General features: G+C 48.3%; 1 protein-coding gene across 1 annotated transcript in view; it reads right to left on the bottom strand.

The window, feature by feature from the left end:
- LOC122934682 (fibrocystin-like) overlaps positions 1–18,489 on the bottom strand; it is an 84,024-nt gene that overhangs the window by 38,228 nt on the left and 27,307 nt on the right. Inside the window, exon 4 of the mRNA XM_044290322.1 lies at positions 16,933–17,040. Coding sequence (XP_044146257.1) covers positions 16,933–17,040 — 108 coding nt within the window. The remainder of the gene's footprint in view (positions 1–16,932; positions 17,041–18,489) is intronic.

Below are 18,489 nucleotides of genomic sequence, written 5' to 3'. Positions count from 1 at the left end.
TCTTTGTCTTTCTAGGTTATCGAGTCCCGGTTGCTTACTAAACCCGTTGGGTTAAGCCCCAATTTTTTCCCCAGCTGTCCTTAATTCTAAGGTTCGCATCCCGGCGGCTGCCCGGCCTCATGGGCCCCTGGTGGTTGCTTCAGCCCCATGGCTTCAGGGGTCTGACCAATGGTTGTCTGTCCACCTGTGCAGCTATGCTTTTGAATGACTCATAGCTTTACCTGCTTGCCAGCTTATGTTACTAATTTTAGTTAATGTCCGTTATTATCTCCATTTTCTGTCACGTTTCCCTTCGTCTTTTCAGGTCATGCAGTTGAACTATTGGGGTCACCTTCCACGTCGGTCAGGTCTCGTTCCTAACGATATTTCGCCTTGCATGTTATTCAGGCCACGTAGTTTATCTTGGGTATCGCCTGCCACATCGGTCAGGCTCATGGTTTAATTTCACGTGCACCTTATTCATGTCACTTTTTATAGTTATAGTTCTTAAAAAAAAAAAAATCGGCCCCATGGCTTCGGGGGCCCGACGACTGCTTTGGCCCCATGGCTTCGGGGGCCCGACGACTGCTTCGGCCCCATGGCTTCGGGGGCCCGACAACTGCTTCGGCCCCATGGCTTCGGGGGCCCCATGGCTTCAGGGGCCTGACGACTGCTTCGGCCCCATGGCTTCGGGGGCCCGACGACTGCTTCGGCCCCATGGCTTTGGGGGGCCGACGTCTACTTCGGCCCCTTGGCTTCGGGGGCCCGACGACTGTTTTCAGTCCTGCTGGGCTGATTGCCTGGTTGGTTGTTGATCTGTGCATCTAGGCAGGCCCCTATGTATCGCATACATACCTGCTTCCCTAATTTCCTAATAATCCATGTTGATCGCTCCATGTTGATCCATGGCTTTGGGGGCCCGATGACTGCTTCGGCCCCATGGCTTCGGGGGCCCGACGACTGCTTCGGCCCCATGGCTTCGGGGGCCCGACGACTGCTTCGGCCCCATGGCTTCGGGGGCCCGACGACTGCTTCGGCCCCATGGCTTCGGGGGCCCGACGACTGCTTCGGCCCCATGGCTTCGGGGGCCCGACGACTGCTTCGGCCCCATGGCTTCGGGGGCCCGACGACTGCTTCGGCCCCATGGCTTCGGGGGCCCGACGACTGCTTCGGCCCCATGGCTTCGGGGGCCCGACGACTGCTTCGGCCCCATGGCTTCGGGGGCCCGACGACTGCTTCGGCCCCATGGCTTCGGGGGCCCGACGACTGCTTCGGCCCCATGGCTTCGGGGGCCCGACGACTGCTTCGGCCCCATGGCTTCGGGGGCCCGACGACTGCTTCGGCCCCATGGCTTCGGGGGCCCGACGACTGCTTCGGCCCCATGGCTTCGGGGGCCCGACGACTGCTTCGGCCCCATGGCTTCGGGGGCCCGACGACTGCTTCGGCCCCATGGCTTCGGGGGCCCGACGACTGTTTCGACCTCATGGCTTCGGGGGCCCGACAACTGTTTTCAGTCCTGCTGGGCTGTTTGCCTGGTTGGTTGTCCATCTGTGCATCTAGGCTGATTTGGCCCCTATGTATCGCATACATACCTGCTTCCCTAATTTCCTAATAATCCATGTTGATCGCTCCATGTTGATCCATGGCTTCGGGGGCCCGATGACTGCTTCGGCCCCATGGCTTCGGGGGCCCGACGACTGCTTCAGCCCCATGGCTTCGGGGGCCCGACGACTGCTTCGGCCCCATGGCTTCGGGGGCCTGACGACTGCTTCGGCCCCATGGCTTCGGGGGCCCGACGACTGCTTCGGCCCCATGGTTTCGGGGGCCCGACGACTGCTTCGGCCCCATGGCTTCGGGGGCCTGACGACTGCTTCGGCCCCATGGCTTCGGGGGCCCGACGACTGCTTCGGCCCCATGGCTTCGGGGGCCCGACGACTGTTTCGACCTCATGGCTTCGGGGGCCCGACAACTGTTTTCAGTCCTGCTGGGCTGTTTGCCTGGTTGGTTGTCCATCTGTGCATCTAGGCTGATTTGGCCCCTATGTATCGCATACATACCTGCTTCCCTAATTTCCTAATAATCCATGTTGATCGCTCCATGTTGATCCATGGCTTCGGGGGCCCGATGACTGCTTCGGCCCCATGGCTTCGGGGGCCCGACGACTGCTTCGGCCCCATGGCTTCGGGGGCCCGACGACTGCTTCGGCCCCATGGCTTCGGGGGCCCGACGACTGCTTCGGCCCCATGGCTTCGGGGGCCCGACGACTGCTTCGGCCCCATGGTTTCGGGGGCCCGACGACTGCTTCGGCCCCATGGCTTCGGGGGCCTGACGACTGCTTCGGCCCCATGGCTTCGGGGGCCCGACGACTGCTTCGGCCCCATGGCTTCGGGGGCCCGACGACTGCTTCGGCCCCATGGCTTCGGGGGCCCGACGACTGCTTCGGCCCCATGGCTTCGGGGGCCCGATGACTGCTTCGGCCCCATGGCTTCGGGGGCCCGACGACTGCTTCGGCCCCATGGCTTCGGGGGCCCGACGACTGCTTCGGCCCCATGGCTTCGGGGGCCCGACGACTGCTTCGGCCCCATGGCTTCGGGGGCCCGACGACTGCTTCGGCCCCATGGCTTCGGGGGCCCGACGACTGCTTCGACCTCATGGCTTCGGGGGCCCGACAACTGTTTTCAGTCCTGCTGGGCTGTTTGCCTGGTTGGTTGTCCATCTGTGCATCTAGGCTGATTTGGCCCCTATGTATCGCATACATACCTGCTTCCCTAATTTCCTAATAATCCATGTTGATCGCTCCATGTTGATCCATGGCTTCGGGGGCCCGATGACTGCTTCGGCCCCATGGCTTCAGGGGCCCGACGACTGCTTCGGCCCCATGGCTTCGGGGGCCCGACGACTGCTTCGGCCCCATGGCTTCGGGGGCCCGACGACTGCTTCGGCCCCATGGCTTCGGGGGCCCGACGACTGCTTCGGCCCCATGGCTTCGGGGGCCCGACGACTGCTTCGGCCCCATGGCTTCGGGGGCCCGATGACTGCTTCGGCCCCATGGCTTCGGGGGCCCGACGACTGCTTCGGCCCCATGGCTTCGGGGGCCCGACGACTGCTTCGGCCCCATGGCTTCGGGGGCCCGACGACTGCTTCAACCTCATGGCTTCGGGGGCTCGACAACTGCTTTGGCCCCATGGCTTCGGGGGCCCGACGACTGCTTCGACCTCATGGCTTCGGGGGCCCGACAACTGTTTTCAGTCCTGCTGGGCTGTTTGCCTGGTTGGTTGTCCATCTGTGCATCTAGGCTGATTTGGCCCCTATGTATCGCATACATACCTGCTTCCCTAATTTCCTAATAATCCATGTTGATCGCTCATTTTATGTTTTGACCGCAAACTGGTCCGGTTCGCCCTACAGCATCATTGTCATGTCTTACGCAGATATTTCGTTTTTCTTTAATTGTTCATGCTTTCGTTCAGGTCCTGCCAGAGGAAGAACAAGTAGGTCAATTCCCTCTAGCATTTCAGTCTCTGATCGTAGTCGATCATATCTTGTCAACCAGGTCCCCGCGCAAAGTCTTTGCCTTTTTACCATGACCAGGAATCCATTTTCGCCAGTAGCTTCATTGCATTGCATTCCCTCACTCATGGGAGGGCATAGACAGAATCTTGTATATTATGGCTTCATAGCTTCTTGCCGCACTAACCTCCGACTCCCTACAACCACGTTGAATCGGATTTTGGACAAGGTCCAGCATTTCCTCACGGTAGAAGATTCAGATAATAGGTGGGTCTTCACATCTCAAGCGTAAAAACAATTCTCAGGGGCGCACAGTAGAACAACGTGCGGATAGCTGTTGTCTGGGTAACTATTCAAGGATTCTCTTCCTATCTACATAGTTCTTTTTGGCCCTCATTCCTGCATAGTCTAGGCAGTTCGGTTTTGGTCCCACGATCTCCTGATCCTAGGGCATTGCCAGTACTCGCACTAGAACCAAACTTTACAAGTTTCAGTTGGTTTTTATGATCCATTTCACAACATATTCCCGGTCCTCCGTTCCGCTTTGGGGCAGTATCCGCAATATTGAGCATCATGTCTCTGGCCTTGTCATCCACAAGATGGGTTGTAGGTTTCCTACTGGTCTTGCCTCACATACCCCGAATTTTTGCTCTAGATCCCGGACGCCTTGCAGTTGGCTTGGGGATTAGTTTGTACATGCCATTCAAATTCCTTTTCTACCCTACTTGGCTTGGTTTTTGCCCACTTATAGGCCTACCCACGATCATGGCTTAGGGCACACAACAAGCCATCTAGTCAGGTCAGCTAAGACACGCCTAGCTGGGTTAGGTTGTTCCCGTTGTTTTCTCCCTAGGGTTCTTCGGATACCTCTTGGCCGTAGCCATGACCACAAGTTGGTAAGGCTGATTAGTCAGCCTGCATTTGTGGGAGGGGCGGAGGCTCTTCATATACGAGCCACAATATTCACACATATAAAGTCACTTGATATGTGTGAATAAAGAGCACATTTTTTTTCAAGGAGTGCTGCGGACTTTCATTGTCTGTTTTCCGTCCTGAATCGAGGGATTACCGCGGGCACCCTACACCTTTAAAACTTCAAGGGAGTGCTGCCAGACCTTTTCTATGGATATATATATTTATATAAATTCGAGCAACCCCTATAAGCTGCCTAGAATATGGATGGAGCTTCACTGCTGCAGCCAAGAAGATTGCAGCGGGAGGACTGGATTGCTGGAAGAAACAGGAAAGAAAAAACTTGACAATCCATTAATTTGTTATTTTAGGCCATTTAAAGGGGTTGCCTGAGTTTTCGTATAACTCGGATTATCCCTTTAATAAAGGGGATGAAAAATACAGGGGCAAGTTTATTAAGACCAGCGTTTTAGATGCCGGTCTTAAAAGGCCCTATAGCTGGCGGTGGATCCGCCGAAGTTATGTAGCGGTGCCGGCTTCTTCATAACTTCGGCTGATCCAGCACCGCTTCTAGATGTAAGACAGCTTCCTTACGGTCTTACATTTAGACTATTTTCCACGCCTAAACCAGGCGTTGAAAATGTTGAATGAGACGGGCCTGCCAGCCCGCCACCTACCGCGCTCACTTTGTTAGACCTGGGGTGAGTGGGGAAGAAGTCGCAAATTCTGCCACGCCATGGCGTATATCTGGTCATAAATGATCCCCATGGTGTCATACCATGTAGCCATCTATTTCTCATGCCTCATGTCACATTCCTCCACTTCTTTTGGTGCTTCACACATGACTGATGGTACCCACATGTCAAACAGCACCCTAAGTGTTTAGTTTTTAAAAGGAGGGGCAATGCTCGCCTGTCAATTTAGTGGATGCAACCTTACCCATGAGCTAAGCCTCGAGGGGGTATCACAGAGATGAGCCAGTGATGGGTTCTCTTTATTTCCAAGCCTCCCCCTCCCCCCCTTTTTTTAATATGTAAACATCATAAAATCTGGCGCTGGTTCTAATTGATCCGTTTTATGAAGGCATTCTGTTTTCCTCTTCTCCATAACACATGTTCAATAGGGAATTTCATGATTATTTTCCATGCTTAGGGAACACATCCACCTTTTTATTTTGAATGGCAGGGAATGGAAATGTGCGATATGCCCAGTAGTGTTTTCGGAGCCTCCCCAAGGATTCGGTATAATTGTCAGTTCCAGCGATTTCACGCACCCTTGAGTTATTGAATGAAGGCCTTTTCGCGAGGTAAATTGTTCTGAAAGACTTGCGAGGAGCCAAACAATACACCCAAGTCCTAAACAAAACCTGTGTTCCTTCTGACATGTGTTCTCCATTTAGACGGGGGAATAAATGTAATTATCAGCTGCATCTGGAGGTTTGTGTGTTTTTTTACAAGGTGTATTAATAAAATATGTGAGCAACAGATAGCTTGGAAATAAATGAATAATGAATGCATTTAAATGGCATCAACATATTCTATAGACCTGTGCAGAGAATTCACTCTTACCCTCTACATGGCCAATTAGACCTGTAAGTCCCCCGCCATGAAGGCCGCTAGAGTTGAGCGAATTTATTGAAAATTTGATTCGGTTGATTCGCAGAATTACACAAAAAAATTAGCTTTGTGACGAATTACTTTGTCACGAAGTGCATTTTTTTTGGTAAGTAACGGGTGCAATGACATGGAACTGCGATTAGCGCCGCCCCCGTCATTGTACCCCTCAGATGCCGCGTTTATACACGATCACGGCATCTGAGTGTAAAATTAACAACATAAAAAAAATTAAATCAAGCTTACAGCCTCTATTTGCGCGCGACGGGCCGGCTGCCGCCATCTTGCTTGAGGATCTCGGCCAAAATGCCGTGCGGCGTGATGGTGTAATCTCGCTCTGCATGGGATTTTGGCCCAGATCTTCAAGCAAGATGGAGGCTGGCAGCCCGTCACGAGCAAATGGAGGAGGTAAGTTTTAATTATTTAGTTTTTTTATACTATTTCAGGGTAAACCAATTCGCTGACACGGAGCACGAGGAAATTCGGCTTCTAGGCGAATCAAATTTATCCTGAAATTCAGATCGAAATCCACTTCATTGGATTCTATTCGCTAATCTCTAATGGCCGCCACTGCAGGGGTCTGGGGTGAAAGGAGTTAAAGAAATTTATATTCATTTCCTAGCCTCTGATCAGCAGAGAGCTGTGGTTCCTTCACATTTGAACCAGATACAGACGCGTTTCGGGACATGTGAGAGTGCCTGGTACTGCAGGTCAGCTACATTGAAGTGAATGGGACTAAGCTGCTATACCAAAGCTAAGGCGAAGGCTGTGTCCGTTTAGCACTGCAGCCCCTACATTGTGCTGATAGGTGTGGTGCAGATGAAACAGAATTTAACGTGGCTCTTAACACTGAGTCACTGAGAAGGCTGAGTAATATTTACAGGTCCACTGATGTGTCAGGTATAACAGTGAAAGGACACTCGGCTGGTGACAGGGGCGGATTGGCCATAATACTTACAGGGAAATTTACTGGTGGGCCGATGTCCAGGGGGCTATCTGGACCCTCCTCACAGCCGGCCTGTGGACATTTTGGAGATGTATTTTGTGCTTCTAGGGGCAGTATTTTGTGATGGACTTTGGTATTTGGCTCTGTTGGGGTGGTATAATGTGCCACAATATGGTATTGCTGGCCCTGCCTTCCATCAATTTGGACCTAACTACAAAGCAGGCCACTTTTTTATTTTTTTCCAGGACCACCTTAAGTTTCCAGTCTGCCCTGGAGCAAAATCTCATAAACAGTTCTATCTACTGATGGGTGTCTCTGGTTTGGCTTCTTTCTACTGATGGGTGTCTCTGGCTTGGCTGATACCCTTGGTCATGTTTCAAAGCTCTACAATGGGTGGAACATTGACTTCCAAGGTACAGTGGCTACCAGAATTAGTACCTTCCAAGATATACATTTGCCAGAGCAAGAGAAGCTCCTTGTTCGGTTGTTCTCATTCTTTTCTTTGGTTGTAGAGAGAAGATACTCAACCATATTTGTAGGGTGTGGAAAAAAAACTAACATCCAGAGAAAATGTTACCCTGGTGGGATTCAAGCACATGATCAAACCCGTTGTGCCTGAAGCGGTCCAAAGGCCCTTCTACCCCAAAAAAAGTGAGCCAGCACTATAAATGACATATAAGAATTGACAACCATGGTGCACTTTTTGCAAAATGACCCCACAAGCTTCAAAGAACACTTCTGATTGACAATATACAGCACAGGTTCCAAATTAACCAGCTATTGAACGGAACAAAAAAAAAAAATCTATATCCACCTGAAACAAAGAGTCACATCACAATTTTGATCAGCCCAGAAGGCTAAATGGCTGTGACATTTCTACGCCCACTCCGAAGTGGAGGAGAATGGAGATCTATTAGCGTGGGTGGGAAACTTACTCAGATGAGGAGCTTAACTCCTTGACAATAAAGAAGTCCCTAAATTGCCTAGTTATGCAGTGGTACATACTCCACACCAATAAAAGCTGGGGAAACTGATTGACAACCCTTGTGGATACTGTAATGGTGACCATACAGAATAATTATTTTATGAAAAAAAGAGATTTCAGCTCACCCACCACCCTTCTTCGCCGTGCACGGATCCCGGACCAGGAATCAATCAGAACAATAGAAAAAATACAGCAGCAGGCTCAGGATAAAATCCAATTTTATTATTTTTTCATTATAAAATCCATAGGCTGACCAGACAGGCAAGATCTACGCGTTTCGACTATATGTCTTATTCATGAGTAAGACGTACGGTCGAAACACGTAGACCTTCCCTGTCTGGTCAGCCTTTGGATTTTATAATGAAGAAATAAAGAAATTGGATTTTATCCCGAGCCTGCTGCCAGATTATTTATTTTGTAACAAATATTTTTAAAGAGCATCCATCATAGAAAAGTTATTTTTGAATGCTTTTAGAAAAAATAATTTTGGACTGATGTGATACATAGATTCCACCATATATGGAAATGTTGTTTTTGAATGTTTTTAGAAAAATCTTTTTGGAATGATGTGATACATATATTCCACCATATGTGGGGGATGGATAACATTCAGCAGTCGACCTCCGGTGAGTTCTATGGCCTCCTCACGGCATACCAAGCACAGTGCTGTACAGTGTATTGCAGCCCAGGTACTGAGTTGAACATAGACCATGTGGGCAATGAATGACCAGAGCACCACATGCTCTTCAAATAGATGATTGGCAGGGGTGCCGGAAGTGGTCCTCCTCCCACCAATCAGATATAGAAGATTTATACTGAGGATAGGCCATTCATATTGAGCTCTCAGAAAAACCCCTCCATTTTGATCTTTCAAATTTTTTTCCCCCCTTCGGATGGTAGCACATACCTGAAATCCACGCCGACTGTTGCATTGCGTTTCGGCAGGTACATCACTGAAGAGGCTCTGGGCTTTGTAAAAGCTGATAATATTTACAGCGACCATAAAACTGTGTCTGGCAGTTTAAAAGCGCTGCAGACACCTTCCTATTGTGGCTTCTGTTCAGGACCCCTAAATCTTAATTTTCACACCCCTCCAGGGCAAAGAAGCCCGGGCGGCATAACTGTTTTATCATCAGGAAAAAGGATGTTAATAAAGAGGAAAACTGTGGAATTTACGAGCATTGTTTATAGCGTGTTACACTTTTACAAGAAAACTCCCCGGCACACTCTGGACCCGGCACTCTATAATTTGGTAAGGAAGCCGTAAAATTGAACTTGTTGAAATAAACCAGTTTTCAAAGTAACACGAACGTAATTGGAAAATTAGACTCATGTGCTGGGCTTCAGATGGCGGCCGGCTCTTTTCGGGGACTACTAGCTAGAAGACGTACAATATCGCTGGAGACAGAATTAGTTATACAACAATATCAAAGCCAGGGAGCTGCCGCTGTTTGCAAGGAGACAAGCAGAAAATAACAGTGGCCATAACAGGCTTATATGTGTTATTGTAACTTCCAAAACTCAATTTATAGGATGTCTGTGTGAATTTGCATGCATTTTAGTTTTGCGTACACATGACTAGGTGGTATACGGAGTGACTACTAAATTAAGGCTGGGGCTAGGCTTGCTGGTGAGAAACAGGAACGGAGTGATAGGGGACAGTCCTACAGACTGTACACAATGAGTACAACAGCCAGACCGACTACATATTATCTGTTTGTAGTCTGTAACCATGGAGACACATAGGTCTGCACTGGAACTGTACACAAAAAAGGTAGTAGATGGGGTATATATTCCAACCAGGGTTCTCACCTATGCATGTTGACATGTTTGGGTGCACTGTCTCTTTAATGTTCTGGGTAGAATGAAGTCTTCAGAATCTAGACCTAGTCCAGTTCCTAGGTTTCTTTGCAAAAGGTCCTATTAGCAGGTGCAGCTGGGCTGAGGCTAGTTTAAAAACCCTAGGTACAGTGGGTGCTGTCTCTCTGGACAGTGCATGGAGGCTGCTCATAAGCTGAAGGTATTGTTTGTAAGACAGAGAAGGAATGTATACTGTTTGGTTGGTCGTTGGACAAGCAGGATTTGGTTTATCTTTTATATAAGGCTACTTTCACACTAACGACACGGACCTCAGGCAGGCTGTTCCTTCGGGTGAACAGCCTGCCGGATCCGTCCTGCCGCTAGTGAACGTGTGCCCCCGGACTGCCGCTCGGTCCCCATTGACTATAATAGGGGCGGGGGCAGAGTTACGGCGAGGCACGGCAGCGCACGGTGAGAGGCTACAGGAATAAAACTACGACATGTCTGATATTTATTCCAGCAGCCTCTCTGGGAATATAATTATTAGAGATGAGCGATTTTTAAAAAAATTCGATTTGGAGGTTCACTAAATGTTTTGGGAAAAATTTTGTTCGATCCGAATATATTTGCGGCGAATTATGTTAAAAAACTGCTATTTCCTGGCTGCAAAGAGCCTTTATAGTGGTGTAGAACACTGTGCCTTGCAGGAACACGCATAGGGAGTCTGCTGTGGTAGTGAAATAATACTGTGAGTCAGTATGACATGCAGATGACAGGCGTCGCTCTTGGAATCACTGCACACTTCACTTATTTGGGCAGTCACAGGGCCAAAACTGACCAAATAACTCAAGTTGGAACTCAGCCTTACAGGTCGATGTTAGCGCCAAGAACAAGCGCACTCCTTTTACACTGTCGCCAGCTGATTCCGCATAGATGTCTACAGAACCTGTTCTATTAAACACGTATACAAGTACAGCCCTCCGGACAGAGTGGAGAGGGTGTCAGAGTAAGTTTGTGTTGACGTCACTGATTAATTTGCCCTTCCTCTGATCCGTCAGAACAATAGCACACGAAAAACGGATCCTGTCTGTGGAGCATCTGCCTTCACTCGGTCAGCATTTATTACAATAATCCATCAGTATTGCTAATGCCAAAAACAAATAGGAGTGGATCTAAAACAGAGATGAAACGTGAATGGAATTATTTGCATGTCTTCTGTGTTTTGTACGCACTGCAGCTTTTGGCTACCAAATCATAAGCCAATTCTGATGGGACCATACAGGCCTTACAACTGCTACACAGACCGGATAAGTGGTGCGTCTCATTTTTCCTTCCTTCTGACAGATCAGAAGAAAGGTCAAATAAATGATGATGTCAACCAGGCCAAAAGGCAAAATAGTGGCCCAGTCATGAAGTGGGAAGGGTGGGAACAGCATGAGAAGTCCACAGTGGACCTATGACAGTCTGTAGAGGTGGCAGCAGCATCAGGGAGGCCACCAGAGCAGCACAACGACGAGAGATTGTGGAGGTGGCAGTAGCATGAGGAGGCCACAGAGTGGCACGACAACAAAGTGTGGAGGTGTCAGCAACATGAGGAGGCCAGAGTAGCACGACGACAAGAGATTGTGGAGGTGTCAGCAGCATGAGAGGGCCACAGAGTAGCATGTCGACGAGAGATTGTGGAGGTGGCAGCAGCATGAGGAGGCCACAGAGTGGCACGACGACAAAGTGTGGAGGTGTCAGCAACATGAGGAGGCCAGAGTAGCACGACGACAAGAGATTGTGGAGGTGTCAGCAGCATGAGAGGGCCACAGAGTAGCACGTCGACGAGAGATTGTGGAGGTGGCAGCAGCATGAGGAGGCCAACGAGTAGCACAATGACAGTCTTGAGTTGGCAGCAGTATGAGAAGGCCACAGAGTTGCACAATAACAGTCTGGAGTTAGCATCAGTATGAGGAGGCCAAAGAGGGGCACAATGACAGAGTCTGGAGGTGGCGACAGCAGCAGCATCAGGAGACCACAGAGTGGCAAGGTTACATAGTGGGGAACTTGCAGCAGCATGAGCATACCACAGAGTGGCAAGGTTACATAGTGTGGAAATGGCAGCAGCATCAGGATACCACAGAGTGGCAAGGTGACATAGTGTGGAGAGGGAAGCAGCAGCACCAGGATAGCACAGAGTGGCAAGGTTACATAGTGGGGAAATTGCAGCAGCATCAGGATACCACAGAGTGGCAAGGTGACATAGTGTGGATATGGCAGCAGCAGCAGGATACAACAGAGTGGCAAGGGGACATAGTGTAGAGATGGCAGCAGCATCAGGATACCACAGAGTGGCAAGGTGACATAGTGTGGAGATGGCAGCAGCAGCTGTATCAGGAGACCCGGTGACAGAGTGGGGTGTGGGGTGGCAATACCAGTAGGTGGGTGAAAGAAGGAGCACTTGGCATCAGATGTTTGGCATCAGGCGGGTGGCAGCATCAGAGTAGTAGCTGAGGTAGGTAGCCAGATGAAACTGGACTCTTTTGTCAAAGTGTTGGTGTGGCACCATGGATGATCTAGTCTGATGCATCAGGAATTGGTGATTGGAAATCCTGGATGATCCACGCCTGATTCATCTTGACAAAGGTCAGCCCTCTCCACATTTTGGGTGGACAGGCGAGTTCTCCTTGGGGTAACTATAGCCCTCACCGCACTAAACACCCGCTCTGATGCCACACTACTGGCAGGGCAGGACAGCTTTTCCAGGGCAAACTCTGCTAGTTGTGTCCACACATCCAGTTTGGATGCCCAGTAGTCCAGCGGATCTTTAATGTGGGTTGGCAGGGTGCTGTCTAAGTATGTCACCACCTGCTGGTTCAGGTCCTGCTCCAGGTCTACCTGTTGCTGCTGGTGAGTAGTTTCTTCACTATGCAGGTAAAGAAAGCTACTCATCAGCGACTGTAGACTCAGGCTGCTGCTGATAGAGCTGGTACTGCTCCTGCCACCCCACCATTCCCCAGCAGCCATAGCAGTGGTACATGAGCGCAGAGGGCCCCCCCCCCCCCCCCCGGGCAGACCTGCGAGAGGATGGACGATGCTCTGATGGGCAGCGGCCAACTGACTACATAGGATGTCTCTGTAGTAATTCAGTTTGTCCTCCCTCTCAGTGGGTGTAAAAAAGGCCCCCATTCTGGACCGGTAGTGAGGGTCCAACAAGGTGGAGAGCCAGAAGTCATCCCTTTGCTGAATGGTGACAATTCGGTAGTCACTACGCAAGCAAGTGAGCAAGCATCGGGCCATTTGTGCAAGTGGCTCGGAGGGACTCCCTGTCTCTATCTCCACTGCATACTACCAAGGTGTGTCTGGGTCATCTGTCTCGTCTTCCTCATCACGCTGTAGCTCCTCTGGCTGCTCCTCCTCCTCCTCTCAAGAAATCATTGATGGCCTTTCTCCATTCGTATAGTCGGTCCAACATGTGGAGGGTAGAATTACAACGAGTGGAAATGTTGCATGTTCCACCACATCCCAAAGATGCTCTATTGGGTTGAGATCTGGTGACTGTGGGGGCCATTTTAGTACAGTGCCCAGAAAACATCCCCCACACCATTACACCACCACCACCAGCCTGCACAGTGGTAACAAGGCATGATGGATACATGTTCTCATTCTGTTTACGCCAAATTCGGACTCTACCATTTAAATGTCTCAACAGAAATCGAAACTCATCAGACCAGGCAACATTTTTACAGTCTTCAACAGTCCAATTTTGGTGAGCTCGTGCAAATTGTAGCCTCTTTTTCCTATTTGTAGTGGAGATGAGTGGTACCCGGTGGGGGTACCTTTCTTTCCCATTCTGACATTCAGTTTGGAGTTCAGGAGATTGTCTTGACCAGGACCACAACCCTACATGCATTGAAGCAACTGCCATGTGATTGGTTGACTAGATAATCGCATTAATGAGAAATAGAACAGGTGTTCCTAATAATTCTTTAGGAGAGTGTATATCACTGCAGAAGTGAACTGAGAATATTTTTTTTCTTTTTGTACTAAAATAGGCCACTAAACGCTTTTGCCACAAATAGCTGCACCAGTGAAGTGCGTATATATATATATTTTTCTGTACTGAAATAGGCCACTAAACGCTTTCACCGCAAATAACTTTAGAAGTGAACAGTGTATATATTTTTCTTTTTCCACAGACATAAGCCACTAAAGGCTTTTTAACGTAGCACTTGCACCCCAAGAACAAATTGCTGGAATGACAGAGCTGTATTTGGATCCCCAAATAATCTTTCCCTGCACTTGTAAAATCACTTTTCTAGCACTCTCTCTATGGCCTTCTGACGTCTCTCTCCCTGCCTCCCTGCACTAAGATGCTGTGAAATAATTCCTCCCTATCCTTTTCCCTGCACTTATAAATCGTTTTTTCAGTTTCTTTGTTCGCAATGGTTTTTCCTATTGCTGTCCCTAGCGCCTTTTCACTAAGAATGCTGGAAAATGGCAGAATCTAAAATGGGTGCCGTATATATAGGGCTGTGACATCACAGGGCTGGCTGGCTGCTAATTGTCTGCATGCATGCATGCCAATCTGGGTGATCCCGCCTTTCCAGAGTTCCTTGCCCCATGTCCTCAGTCCTCACACGTGTAGCTGCCGTTTAGGAAAATAGCGATTCGTTACCACGAAGCACAAGGAAATTTGCATTTGTTGCGTATAAAAAATTTCCTGAAATTCTAATCGAATTCCACTTCGTCTGATTCGATTCGCTCATCTCTAATATTTATAATAAAATAATATTTAATTACTTTAAATAATTGTATTTTCTTAATTCCCAGAGAACCCCTTTAAAGAGGGAAAAAGGATTGGGTGGTGGTGCAAATCTTCTATAGGTCTTTGGCCACAAGACCCTGATACAAAAAGAAAGCACTCGAAAGTAAGTGAAAAAGTGGTCTCTCTTTGTTCACCCTTCCTGTGACATTCCAGCCCAGCACAATGAGGCCTTTGTTCTATATAATATATTGATCTACCAAATATATACAGAGGTGTAACGATCACGGTCGCAGAGGACTTCGACCGGGCCCGGCGGGGGGAGGGGGCCCGCTGCACTCACTGCTCTCCCTGCTTCACTTTTTTTCTGAGCTCCGACGCTCCCCCTGCAGACCACACATCGTGCTGCTGGCTGTAGGAGGAGCACTGAAAGCCCGGGAATCGGCGTCCAGCACAGTCAGCAGCGCATTGTGAGTGGGAGCACGTCATCAGATAAGAAGATAAGTATGTGTTGGTTTTTTTGTTGTTGTTTTTTTCATAAAGCTGCAGATTGGAGGCAAAAGGGGGGCCACAACAAGAGTGAGGGGGCACAAAAGTGGGCATTTTTACTGAGGGGAAGCTAATCTGCCATAACTACCATGAGGGGGCACCTAATCTGGCATAACTACTGTGAGGGGGCACATATCTTGGCATAACTACTATGAGGGAGCACATAACTGGGCATAACTACTGTGAGGGGGCACATATTCTAGCATAACTACTGTGAGGGGGCACATATTCTGGCATAACTACTGTGAGGTGGGCACATAACTGGGCATAACTACTGTAAGGGGCACACAGTTGGGCATGACTACTGTAAGGGGGTAAATATCTGGCCATAACCACTGTGAGGAGGCACATTTCTGGCCATAACCACTGTGAGGGGGCCCATATATGGCCATAACTACTGTGAGGGGGCCCATATCTGGCCATAACTACTGTGAGGGGGCCCATATCTGGCCATAACTACTGTGAGGGGGCCCATATCTGGCCATAACTACTGTGAGGGGGCCCATATCTGGCCATAACTACTGTGAGGGGGCCCATATCTGGCCATAACTACTGTGAGGGGGCACATATCTGGCCATAACTACTGTGAGGGGGCAAATATCTGGCCATAATTACTGTGAGGGGGCACATATCTGGCCATAACTACTGTGAGGGGGCACATATCTGGGCATTACTACTGTGAGGGGGCACATATCTTGGCATAACTACTCTGAGGGGGAACATATCTTGTACAACTACTGTGAGGGGGCACATATCTGGGAATAACTGCTGTGACAGGAACAAAGGTGGGCATAACTGCTGTGAGGGGCCACAAGGAGGACTTCATTACTGTGAGGGGCCACAATGTGGGCATTAGTACTGTGTGGTAGCACATAGGGGAAATGTCCTAGATTACCCTGCTATATATTCGCATGGCTCGGTCTTACAGGCCAGCACAGTGCCCCCTGCTGGTGATTTCACAGGAGCAGTCACCATCCCTTCCTTATGTGATTTATTCATTTTTTCTCTATCACCACAGGGACCTTGTTCTGGATCCAGTGGACGTCACGCCAACGCCAGCGACACCCTGGATTAGGTCGGACCAGATTTTATTAGTTAGGACTGGGTGAGTCTAGCCATGCATTGGGCTTAGTGTAATGAAAATTTGCCGCCTCTTTGTATGAATTGGAGGGGGGGGGGGGCAATCCAAAGTTTGCATCGGGGCCCATAACACTCTAGTTCCGCCACTGAATATATATCAGTTATTTATCTATATAACATATCTCTTCTATTCATCTAGCTATCTAATATCTATCTTCTACCAGTCTATAGATCTTTCTATTTAAAAGAAAGGAAGTTGGTGGTTGCTATCGCTCAAGGCTTCGAGGCACTCCAAATTCCATGGTGAAAAAAAAATTGGAAATTGGAATGCTGCCACATTTTTTTTTTAAATCGATCTCATATCTATCTATCTATCTATACAAAAAGGTAGCAGACTCAGAGAACATAATGTTTTTTTATTCACCCATGTGTTTGCTGCGCCATTTCAGCTCAACAATACAGCTTTTCTTGAGTTCATCTATCTCCTATTATTCGGTCTGATCATCTGTCTGTCCATCTTTTGGTCTGTCTACCTACCTCATATCTATCAATATATAAATGTTCTGTGTATTTTATATGCAAATGACGTAGCAGCTCTCAAAACCATTCTACAATTATCAGCAAAAGAACAAAGGAATATAATGCGAGACTTATTTCTAGAAGCCTCTCCTGTGACTTAGTTTGCTGTTGAGGTTGCACATAATAAATATATTAATATATTCCTCCTAGAGGCATCCACAAGGCTCCGTATCTCCAGATATTACCGGGCGCAAGACACTGAAAATGGTAACAAGAGAGAGCAGATAAATACCTGCGGGTGATGTAACATTGAATATTAAGCACCAGTTTGATCCGGAACTTAAGACAACCAAGTCGGAAAAGTTTCCCCATCCATCTTCTATTACCACGGTAGTGCTCCCTGCAACGGTAGAAGGAAAGGTCTCAGGGAAAGTGCTCCAATATTCAAACATTTAGATGGTAATTCATCTGAACTCGCGTTCAGATGAATTTTTGAAATTGGAAATTCTGCATTAAATGCTGTAAATTTAAGTTTTTTAATCTTTTGTTCTTTTACGATTAATGGACAGCGGAGTAACTATTTGGTCTATGCACGAAGGGCAAAAGGCTCTTGACTTTCCCATTGTGTTTTTGCGTATGTGGACGCCTTGGGGAGGGGGTTCCTACTTTAATCTAATACTGTACATGTAAGATGATGACATAGAATTCTCCAATATTCAAACATTTAGATAATAATAGAATAGACTGTACTTTACATCTGCTGTCTGCAGGATTGTCTACGTCCCTTGACTTGTAGAAATACTGCAGAGTACACAGAGTTAATCTCCTGCTGATCTTTTCCGTTCTCTGCTACAGAATGGCTAAAGGGCAGGGCTTAATCAAGGATAGGGCTTCTCAATATTTTTGCCCTACTGCCGGTAGAGCAGAGAGGGGAGGTTCCTGCTGCATCCAGCTGTCTTACAGCCAGACACAAGACAGTGAGGAGGAGGAGGAGGGAGGACATGGTTGACCTTCTGGGGCAGACAGACATTTCTTTATATATTAATATATTTTTCAGTTTTAATTGTAAAATGAAACGGAATGAGATCAGAGGAAAGGAGGAGGACGAAATTGAATATTTTTTGTACATTTTTCTATATTTAGTGTTTCTTTAAAAGATCTGTACAGGAATTGAAAAAAACATGGCTGCTTCATAAAAAAAAAAAAACTGTCTTGCCCCTGCCCACAGGTTGTGTGAGATATTGAACCTTGAACCAGCTGCCTTTACTTCATTAGAGATGAGCTGCAATACTGCACACAAACTGTGAACAGGTGTGGCGCTGTTTTTAGGAGACAGCAGCCATGTTTTTTTATTTTATTTAAAGGGAATCGGTAAGCTCTAAAACAGAGTAAGTCCGGTTATGTCATTTTTATCTTCATACTCACTTGCTTTCTGACACTGTGCTCAATGCATTAAGAGGACTCCTCTTTGAGTCCTCTCCATTAGGCCTCATGCACACAACCGTTGTTGTGTCCCGTGTCCGTTGTTCCGTTTACCGTGATTTTCTGCGGACCCATTGACTTTCAATGGGTCCGTGGAAAACTCTGCTAATGCACCGTTTGTCATCCGCGTCCGTGATCCGTGTTTCCAGTCTGTGAAAAAAATATGACCTGTCCTATTCAAGTCAATGGGTCCGTGAAAAAACACAGAGGCACACAAGATTGTCCGCGCGTCCGTTTTTTTCCTATCATTTGCATGGCAAACTTGACACCGATTGGTAAAGGTGTCAGATGTCAACCAACAATATGCAATATGATTGACCCAACAATATGCTGTTGACCAATGCTGGGGATGGACCATCAATATCTA

This window comes from Bufo gargarizans, chromosome 4 (assembly GCF_014858855.1).
Source record: "Bufo gargarizans isolate SCDJY-AF-19 chromosome 4, ASM1485885v1, whole genome shotgun sequence".
NCBI classification, from domain to species: domain Eukaryota; kingdom Metazoa; phylum Chordata; class Amphibia; order Anura; family Bufonidae; genus Bufo; species Bufo gargarizans.
The sequence above is the reverse complement of the archived record's forward strand: the minus strand, read 5'-3'. Positions and strand labels throughout refer to the sequence as shown.